General features: G+C 42.9%; 1 protein-coding gene across 1 annotated transcript in view; it reads left to right on the top strand.

The window, feature by feature from the left end:
- RSRC1 (arginine and serine rich coiled-coil 1) overlaps positions 1-10,883 on the top strand; it is a 137,089-nt gene that overhangs the window by 73,463 nt on the left and 52,743 nt on the right. Inside the window, exon 7 of the mRNA XM_035334677.1 lies at positions 6,068-6,119. Within this exon, the coding sequence (XP_035190568.1) occupies positions 6,068-6,119 (52 nt within the window). The remainder of the gene's footprint in view (positions 1-6,067; positions 6,120-10,883) is intronic.

The raw sequence follows: 10,883 nt of genomic DNA, 5'->3' as shown, positions 1-10,883 counted from the left end.
TCATTTTTTTTAATGAAAATTCACTTGGACGAAAAGCACGTAGTCAAAACACTCGAACAGAAAATTCGATCGTTGCATGAAGTTGCTCGGCAGCGGTAGAGCTGTGACGTCGGAGCTGTGCCAACAGTCTTGTCTTTCCCTCTGAAAGGCTCTGAATTTCAGTGCCTGGGCTAGCTCATTGCCTGCGGTGGTCTTTCTGCCCCAGTATGGATAGCTCGGCAGTCCTGGGGTACCAGGACTGGGCAGGGTGGTCTGTGCGCCTTGGGGAAGTTTTTCAGACCTTTCTGTCGGGGTGCAGATGTTTCCTCCCAGCTCTGCCTGGGAGAGCCTTCTTCCATGGGCAGATCCTGCTTGATTATCTCCTCGGTGCCGTGCTGGCTTGCTAGTTAAGCTGTACTTTTCATCATTAGTCATATTCTTCCCATGGCCTTTACATACATTAAAGGCTAAAATGGCTTTTTTGGCTTCTCTCTTTTTTTTTCTTTTTTTTCCCTGATAATGATTGCCCTTTCACAGTTAGCATGTTGCTTGTGCTGCCTTTTTTTTTCTTTCTTGTTTATTTTTTTAGCGTATGGAAGTGCCAAAAGCATCCGTGTGTTTGATGGACAGATATTGCTATTATCCCATGTTTTACATGATTTTTCCACTTCTAATTCATGTACATCATACTTTGATAATTGCGTGGGTCTGACAACATCTAAGATCAAGATTTCTGTCATGCCCAATTCTATTTCAGTACTGGCATGGCACATGTCAGTAATTTGCACTAGACTAACGTGTGTTGATGAGAGGTCCGTGAAAGAGTATAAAAATTCTTAGGAAACAGAATAGGGGCAGTTTCTCGAGCTTGCAATGTTTTCTGTTCCTGTTAGCTAAAGTTTATAAAAACCAACAAGCAAACAGAAAGGAACATCCACAGCAAACATCCAAACCAAACCAGCCCCAGGTTTGTGCAATATGAAGCGTGCTTCCTGTTAGACTGCAAACAGTCTGTCAATTCCCCAGATTTTTATTTTCATTTTTTTCAGTCCCGCCCTATGTAATAGGAGGCGTGTAAAACCGCTCGGCCAACACAATACAGGTTTGATGCGTTCCACTGTTAGCTGCTGAATGTTTTCCTCCAGCTAGCGCGTCAGCGGGGTAGTTGTACAAACACATCACCATTTCTCCGCTGGATTTAACAGGAAGGTAGTTGGGGGTAGGAGGCAAGCTGGGAACCACCTCCCTTGTTTGTAGAGTAAGAAGCATCGGTGCCACCTCGTGCTGGACTCACTTTCCCAATTTATTCTTTTTCCCAGTTTCTCAAACATCCATTTTTTTGGAGCAGGTAGACCTACGTTAGGTCGGAGCAGCGGTCCTGCCAGCCCCTATCTGTGCGTTACCGATTGTATCAGAGCAGAAACACCAGATCAGAAATACCATTTAGCATCCCGTCACTTCTGCTGATTAACGTCTGAAAATGCAGGGGGATAAATCAAATAGTGCTGGGCATGCTCATTGCATTTCTCTGTTACTAATTCATGTTGTGAATACTTCTGTTGTTTTGTTTGCTTATTTTAATGAGGAAAAAAACGTTCCTCTGTCAGTTTTGAATTTGCCAGCCTCAAATTCATTCTGTTTGCTCTGGCTTTTGTTTGAAAGAGACGACAATTACAAGTTCTCAGTCTGTGTTAACTGATTATTTTTTAAATATCGCATGCCCTTGTGAGGTGTTCTGTAATACAAACAAGTTCTTCATTTTCACTTTCCGTGGTAATTAGTATTATTTTTTTAATCTCCTAATGAGAAAGGGATGACTCAAAAGGAATACCTCCTTTCCTATGCTAAACAAACATGTCACATAATCTGTGTCATAATTTGATCAAACTCTGTTTAAAAGATAGGCAGGGGTGAGGGTTCTTTGTCGCTCTCTCCCTGTTGAGATAGATTTACCAGAACCGGGCTGTATAATATTCCAGGTGAAGGCAGGCCACCGACTTACAGAATATATTAAAATGAGATTATACATCTATCCCCTTTGTTTAATTTTTTTCATTTCTTCCTTGTCTTTTCTCATTACCGGTACCCACTGAGGTCTCCTTTTAGCTGTCCACAGTGATGCCTAAACTGTTTTTTCCTGAATTGATTCTGCGCTTCGAGAACCCAGTAAGGCGAGTGAGAAGTTCCCTGCAGTCCGCATTACTCTTATTTATCAGCGTTACATTTTCTGCTGTTCTGTGCTGCTATTACCGCTTGATCTGGTTAGGGCTTTTGGCCTCCTGTACCCTAACTCATGTGTTTACCTGTGGGTGCAGAGAATGCCAGCGCTCGGCGTCTCCCCAGGTGGCTGCTGAAGCTGTAAGCCCAGCCTACGTTTCCGTGGGGAGCGGGAGTCATTGCTGGTGCTGTGGGAAGTGCTCTGGTCATTTTGTGCCTTGCTGCCTGCCTCTCTCATGTAGGGCTTTAATTAAAGCTTCTGGCACTGCAGTGAGAACATCAGCTTGTCTTTTTGAGGAGATTCAATGGATTCAGTGGATTCAGTCCCCATGGATTCAATGGATTCAGTCCCCAGCTCCTGTCTGCCAGCCCCACCTGGCACCAAAAAACCCAACGAGCACAAAACCTCGCAGTTTGGTATCACTGCAAAACAGCCACTTGGTAAAGAATCACTTGATAAAGCCTCTAGAAGAGTCCTGGTTGCTGTGATGCTGAGGTGTTCCTGCTGTCCCCTGTCTTCCCAACTTTTCTTTTTCTGGAATTCATTGCAGCAGTTTGCTGTAGGTTTTTGACCCACTTTGTATCTATTCTCAGTTGTTTTGGATAGCTCGCTCTTCCAACAGCTGGAAAACTTCAGTTTGGGTCTTTTTTGATGATGATGATGATGAATACACCTTTTTTGAGCTCTGCAGGTGTTGGGAATGACTAGAGAAATGTCCCCAGGGAAGTAACTGGTGATAAGCTGGAGCTGAAATAAGAGGATGGATCTGTGTTCAGCTTCCAGAGTCATATACGGGCTTACTTATTGGTGTTTATTTGCTGAGCCCTTTGGGTATTGTTTTGGTTTTTAAACTGGCATCTTAGTACAATTGCAACGAGAGGAATTTAAACCTAGGGAAATGACATCTTGCTGAGGAGACCTATATTTAACCCAAGTACAATTCCTGTGCTATTTTAAGCTGCAACGAGTGCCTGCAGTAATATTGTTCCCAAAATCCGAGCAGGAACATTTCCCGCTGCTGTCCTGGCAATCGGCCATGGGGCCGTGAGTCAGCTTCAGGAAGGAACCTGGACACCAACCTCCTCGGGGGCCGCGCAGGGCGCAACGCGGAGACGTCTCATCGGGCATGAACAAACCGGCTCCCAAAGCTTGGGGTCTGTGGCTTCGTAGTTTTCCAACATACAGAACGGGGCAGTGGTGGGCCTGGAGAAAACCGTGCTTGTCTCCGTAAGCAGAAAAACTTTTAAATGATGAACTCGACTGAATATGTTGAACAAATCTGATGCCCTACATCCCCTCTGCAATTAATTATAATTTCAGGCAGCACGCGGGCTCAGGGAGCTAAGGGATGTCAGCCACTGCGCGGAAGCAGGCACGTGGGGGCTGCGGAAGGCTTCGAGGGCGGTGGGTTTTGTATTTACCAAGTGCAAAGATAAAACACTTGTGTAAAATACGTGCAGGTTGATCCCTGTCACACTCGGCTTTCAGAGACATGTCGTAAGAGAGAGAAGTCCTGTAGTACGTTACACCTGACCAATGTCGTTAGTGACGGATAGGAGGGATTGAACGTAACCGGTTCTAGCGCAGACAAACGTCAGTGACATTCCGCATGAAAACTCCATAAAAGTTAGGCAGGAGCATGCTGCAACTCACAGCGTTTCATCGTGGTTACCTGCTTGGCTCTGGTGGTGGGGCAGTGCTGGCTGACACCGACAAGAGCCGCGTGCCCTGCGTAGCGATACTCACGCTGCTCACCGTTCAGATGGAACTTTGGACTCCTTTTCTTTTTTTTTAGACACTGGCAATTTTTTCCTCAACTTTCCTAAGTGCAGTTTCCCTTGAATATTGTAATATATCATAATATATCTCAGTCCAAAATTTATCACAAGTAGCAGGAAGATCTGTAAAAAGAAAATCTAGTACCTGAAATCTAGTACCTGAATTGGAGCATCTGTTCCTAACTTACTGATTATCTCGGTAAAATAAAAGCAGCTGAATTCCCCCTGCAAGTGGACATTTTTGAAAGCAAAGCATGACACCGAGGGCATCTCTGGAGCTCCCCCCGTCAGGCACGTCACTCGCTCCCTGTAGCTACCCTTAGCTAGCAGCTTGTGTGGCTTTGTTTGTTTTGTTGTCAGTTTTTTCTTTGTTTATTTGAAACAAGAAGAACCCAACTGGAAGTGCTGAGAGCGTAGGGCAGTTCTATTTAAAAATATCTACGCTATTTTTAAAAGCTGTAGGAGTGTGGTGCCGTAGATGTACTGCAGAAACAATACAAGAAGGATGTGCCGCATCTTCCTGAAGTATCTTGCATTAAAATGAAATGCAGATAATCCCATCTTTGCTTGAGGTATTAATAACAGTTATGAGCCATGTGGGTAGCTTTGAGCCTAAGCAGTGAAATGTGTTTAGTAATGTCACGATACAAACTTGCTTAGAAATAGAAGTCTGTGTTTTCCCGTCTTTTGCTGCTCCACTGGGTGGCTTTTTCATAGCAGCCAGAAGATGGGAAGCTGGTCAAAAGGAAACTTGTTGATGGAAAGCTTGAAAACACAAGCAAATAAACCAAAAAGAAAACGCACCATCCCCTGCCTCCCCAGTCTGCCGGGTATCAGCGCAGTTCTGTCACGTAGTTTAGTCTGTGTAAGCGTTTGGCTGCCTTGTTCCTGTTCTTGAGGAAGAAAAATGCAGACATTTTTACAAGGAATTCCAAGCTTTTTCTCTGTCAACTGAAATCGGTGTCTTTGTTTATGGTTTTTCGGGTTGCTGATGGCTGTAACGTCTTTCATAGGGCACGCTAACGAAAGGAGCTGTCTATAAATTATCGTCGTGGGACTAGAATTGTGACTCTCTTAGTAAGAGTAGATGTAATGGTGCAAAATAAAAGGGGGGGGGGGGATGTTAGTGAATGAATCTGTGATGTCAAACACGACGCAGTCTGAGATGTCTTTGGTTGAAGGAGATTGTGAGAAAAGCCAGTGTCAGCTCAGGGCTAACGCCCTTACCTGCAGAGCGTCCTCAGCTGGGACGTCCAGAGCGAAGAGCTCTGCCCGACCACCCTGACTGATGCTTGTGTCGGCAAGGAGGTGAAACCTGAAAGGTGCCAGCTTCTGTTGGCTATCAGAAGCAATGTCCTGGTCCCAGTACCTGCCCAGCAGAGCTCTCCAAGCTGAAGGATGACACCAGAAACTCCCTGCGTGCTTTGTTCTTTTTAGCGCAGAGCAGAAACCTGCCCAACTTTTCAGATGCTTACAGAAATAATCAACTTCTGCGCTCCGTGACAAATGTGGTTTATGTATAAATTTAACTGTGGAAACGTTTGAGTGGCTTCAAAATTAGAGGGATGGCAAGCGCATTGGACACAGTAAAACATCACTTGGAGTGATTAGCATAGTGGGTACACAGCCAACAATGTGTTCCTCAGCCCACCAGATGTGAAGAAATACCTTAAGGAAAGGAAAAAAATCAAAACAGATAACAGAAGTGTGAAAAACTCACCATATTAATCACGTTAAGACCCGAGTTTGAGCGTGTTTGTACAGGCATGTGTTTTCATGTGAGGGGGTCGCGGCGGCTGCCGGGGAGGAATCGCTCTCGCAGCCCTGGAAGGGAGGTGGGTGCTCGGGCACCGCTGGGCTGGCTGCTGCGCTGCTGCTCGACCAGAGCTGCGTTTGCTATTCAGTTCTGAAAAGTTACCTGCTAGTTTCTGGCTCAGAAGGGCTTGGTACTCGTTCCCATCTTGGAGTTCCTTGGGTAGCGTGTGGCTCTGGGTCGCCTGCAGAGGTGAGAGCTCGCTGCGTAGCCGGTAACGTGACCTCGCGTGTCGATTGTGCAAACACTTGTGAAGATTTACAAATCCTCTCTTTTCAGACTCCTGCTGAACAGGCCAAAGCTAGATTACAGTTGGTTCTTGAGGCAGCTGGTAAGTGTTGCTTTTATAAGTAAAATTATATTCTTCAAGTGTATGGATTTCTTTTTTATATCGGACAAATGAAACCATATGCAACTGGTGTGCATCACCATGGGCATTTACTGAACTCCGCTAAGGAGATGAAGTGAGTGCTTTTTGTTGTCTGCTGTTGGAGAACCAGCGCTCAGACTTCATGTGTTTGTCCTCTTTCTGCTGCTACCAAAACTCTGGTCTGTGTTCTGAAAAAGCTGGGTTTGTTTCTTTAGCTTCTAGCATTGAACTAACTTGGTGCATATAAATATTTATATTTCTTCGTTTGAAGTGGTAGCAGAAATACGTAGCAGGCTTTCCAAAAGGGTCAGATCAAGAGGCTGACCTCATATTAGTGCCCTCCAGAAAGAAGCGTTCCTATTTTGTCTGGCACTAGTAAAAAGGAAGGCAAAATGCATGTCTCGGTAACTATTTGGAACTCTTAATTCAATTTGAAATGGGAGGAATCCTGTAGCTTCATGTCATGTTTAAAAATTTATGGAAACTCTTGTTTGATTGAACCAAAGGCTAGAAGATCAGTCTTTTTTTTTTAATCCTGCTTTTTTTGCAGATACTTATCTAAGTCTAAGGTAAGTCCAAGACATACTCATTCCCAAATGAACAGGAGTTCCCCTTTTTATTTCCTTTTTTTTTATTATATTTATTTTTTTACACTACTCTAGCACTGCTCTGGGTTTGGCCAGTGGGCTAATGTAGACCGAGGTTCGTTTTGCTCTTTGACGCCTTGCAAAAATCTCTCCCTTGACGTGGAGATTTTGTCCTCCCTCCACCCGCTCTCCAAACAGTTATTTAGAACTTTATTTAGTTATTTTGATGCACTTACGTGTGAAATTATGACCTGAGAACCTTGCACTGTGGTGGGATCACGATGATAAAAAGATACATGATAAGTATCTTTTATAAAGATACTTAAATATAACATACTGGGTATTCCTGAGGTACTTTCATTTGTCTTCGGATGATTAAAATAACAATTTCACTCTCTAATATGTTAGTCTGTGTTGAGGTTTGTAATGCTAATTTATTTCTGTATCTTAACGTTTCCCGTTTAATTTTCCTGTTAAAACTTTGTCAATTTTTCCACACCAAAAGGAAAATTTACAGTATTTCATACGCATTGTAATAAATCCATGTTTGTCGTGAGTTCGGCTTCTGTCTGTCTCTGGTTTATGGATTCTTAAATTATAAACAGTGATTTCCAGTCTAATTCTTTATCTTCCCCCTTACTGAAACCTCCTGTTTTAAGGAATACCATCTTTTCACTTTCCAGGATTTTTTTTCCAGAAAAATGCACCTAGCCCTTGATATTCTATAGTTCCGAATGCGTTCATTGTTCTGCGTAACTTTTAATAAACCTTTGAAGCATATAATTATAAAGTAGATGTGACAGCACTGAGCTAAAAAAGCACAATTTGTTTATACTACTCACATCTATCACACCTCATTTTTTAATTTAACACCTGGGAAATGTATAAAAGATACCTAGGCGCTGTATATCATCGTGACCTGGGTCCCACAAATTTCCAGAGACATATAAAGGGCCTACGATATTTTTTAATTTAAATATTCACAATTGAAGTCGGAAACTTAGATTGAAGCTGCACGCTGTTCATAAATAACTCGAGAGAGTTAATCTGTTCGTTTCTCTTCCTATCCAAATCTTATAGGAAAAAAGTGTTTTGTGTCGTTATTTAGGTGCTGGTAATCGTAAGCATTTATGAGAGCATTCCCCCCTTCTTTTCCCAGTCCTGTACTCAGTCAATTAAATTGAATTTTGATTAAATTCATTTAGGAGGATGAGCACATCAATGCTGTTGTTTCAATGTCTTTATCGTATTTAGTCATTGCAAAATGGGCACTTTTTTCACCTTTAAAGGAATAAAAGCAAACAGCCATTGGAGCATTGTTAACAGCTAATTGTGTTCTGTTGACTTTGCAGAGTTCAAAATCAACAGGTTAATTGCTGGTGCTGTTGTAGCACCATCACTTAGCTGAATGGAATGGGAATTTTAATCGGCGCTGTGGTAAGGATGAACAAAGCGGCTGGCTGTGTACGCAGTGCTCGGTACAGAGCGCAGCCCAGACCTGTGAATTAACCTGTGGGATACCTGGCCGTCCTGAGACGGGAACTGCTCCGTTCACTCCATCTGGGGGAAAAAGCTGTGCCGTATTCAAAGCATGTTATCTGTATTTTAAGGACTGCTCATAACATGCACTCTTCTCTATGGTTTTTTACCTTCTGCAGTGCCTCCAAATTACCCCCAAGTGTTAGAGAAGCCTTTGGGAAGGTCCCTGCGCTGTTCATCTCCTCTGACGTGCTATAACGTTGGCATCTCCATTTCCCCTTTCCATGCCATTTCCGTGCAATAATTATCCCATCTCCCACATGAATCTAACATTTCCTTTTGTCACTGGTACTGAAGTATATTTCCCCATTTCATTCTGAAGATTTCCACATATTACTGTTCTGTACAGCGCATATTCCTGTACTCCACTTGGTTTACTTAGCAAATGGTTTTGGTTATTAATGTATTGGCCATGCCTTCGGATGAACATAACACAAATACAGCAAACAGTACCTGGGCTGCGTAAGGTTGCAAAGTATATTAAATGTTAATGTGCATAAATCGAAGCTAGCTTGTCTATAAAACCCCAGTGTTTGTTGTAAGAGCAATCTGACTTCAAATTCAAGCTGATGGTAGGTTTTGAACTGTGCTTATAGCCTCTCCCAGCACTACATTTATCTAATATTTAAGTTGTTATTCCTATTCACTGTAGCCTCATGACATTTCAAATTTAATTTCTTTATTTTACAATCTAGGTTTCTCTTTTGCTTAACCCCATCAAATAGTCTAAATTCCAACATATCCTTTGTCAGTGCCGCTTCTGTAGATTAAAACATGATATTAAAAAGAGAGAGAGACTGGGACATATCTGCTGTGTCCTGGTGGGGAAGCCAAGTTACTGTTCTGTCGGACTTTCATTTTGAAAAAAGAAATTGTTAGCAATGATACAGTTTGCAGTGTGTCCCTGTTGAACTGGAGAGTGCTAGGTACTAAAGTTCATGGCCCGTGTTTGGCTTTTTTTTTTCTTGTTGTGTTTCAGTGAAGTATTTGCACGATAGGCTTGTCTTCTCGATCTGAGCGTGTTTGTGTGTATAATTTTCTGCTTCACATCAACCTATTGACTTGCAAATTACGTGGCTTTATCCCTGTGGCTTTAAGCAAGAGAAAGAAGGAGGTATATTGAAAACCACTAGTCATGTTATGCATTTACAGAATACAGGCTTTGAAAGTGGTTTTGGAACGTCAACTTTACCAAGTCTTGTTCTAGTGCAATGGCCATGCTTTAAAAAAGTTAATTAAACATAATTGTATTCCCTTCGCTCTTCACTTCTCGCTTCGTCACCAGCAATGCTTGATTTCAGGCAAGGCGAATGTCCAAGGGCCTCCTCGTCAGGTACAACTCCGTCAGGAATTGTAGATGTTCGCTATCTTGGGACAATCTGCTTTTAGTATCTTTAATTTTCATCTAGGAAATACCAACCAATTTCTCTGAAAGCCAGAAGACAGCACATGGTAAACCAGACTCTTTTTAGTAGGGGTTATTTTATTTTGCTGGTGCACTTTGGGGACCTTCTGGTGTCTCGTTGCAGGAGAGTTGGTAAAATGCAACAAATTCACCTGCGTTTGGGAGGGGAGGAGGGAAAGGCGGCCCTCGTTACGTGCAGGTGTTCTGCTGCTGTCAAGAAGTTTTGGCTCTGTCCTTTGTTTGCGGTGGCCTTGCTACAGGCTTTGTTAAATACCATTTTTCTTTGTTAGTGCAGATTGATTTCAGTATCTTTGTTGGCATTAAGCAGCATACTGCGTGAAGACACTGAAGCACTCCACTTGAATTTTTAGGGCAACCGGTTCTTGATTTATAAAAACTGCCGTTGGTCTCAGCTCTAACTGATATTTGCATGACTTTATTTTCTTATCCTTCTCAATATTTAGCTACAAGAAAGCCTTTTCAGCGTTGTCTGACAATATCACAGCAACTTGCCATGTTTGAGCAGATGTTAAGCAGGCAATAGTTGAATGTTAATTTTGAGAGGGTGGTATGTTTAAGCCTATCTGAAGTATGTTGCATGTGGGCCTTCCAGACTTAGCTACAATGCTTTGTCTCTTGGGAGAATTTTAAAGCTAAACCTCTTTCTTTTTGTCACTCTATATGGACTCTCTCAAGTCAGTATAAAGCAGATCATCCCTAGGCTAAAGCTCTTCAGCTTTTGTTATTGGGCTCTGTAGACCTGTAATTAGGCCTCCTGGCAGGCCTTGCAGGCCAGTTAATGGTCATATGGAGTTTCTATGAGGCAGACTGGCTTTGTATAAATCCTTCGTAGGAATACGTTTATGGGTCACTTCCTACCAGGACCGGGCTTTGTGCGGGTGCCCCGCGGGCTGACAGGGAGCAGGTTCCCTTGACCATGGCCAGCTCAGTTTGCGGCGCACAATCTACCCGGCTAATCCCCAGTGTAAACAGAGGATTTAGCCGAGCTTCTGTCACTTACAGTTGCCAAACCACTTGGGTGTCTGTGATTCCTTTCCCAGACTTCATTACTGAGAGACAGAGAAGCACAGAAGATTTGAGCTTGTTTTGGTATTAAGCATTTGCTTGCGCATATCGCGAATATTAAGAAAAAAGTTTCCCATACGCCGAATCCTGCCTTACTAAAACTGATAA

Source organism: Oxyura jamaicensis, chromosome 9 (genome assembly GCF_011077185.1).
Source record: "Oxyura jamaicensis isolate SHBP4307 breed ruddy duck chromosome 9, BPBGC_Ojam_1.0, whole genome shotgun sequence".
NCBI classification, from domain to species: domain Eukaryota; kingdom Metazoa; phylum Chordata; class Aves; order Anseriformes; family Anatidae; genus Oxyura; species Oxyura jamaicensis.
The sequence above is the reverse complement of the archived record's forward strand: the minus strand, read 5'-3'. Positions and strand labels throughout refer to the sequence as shown.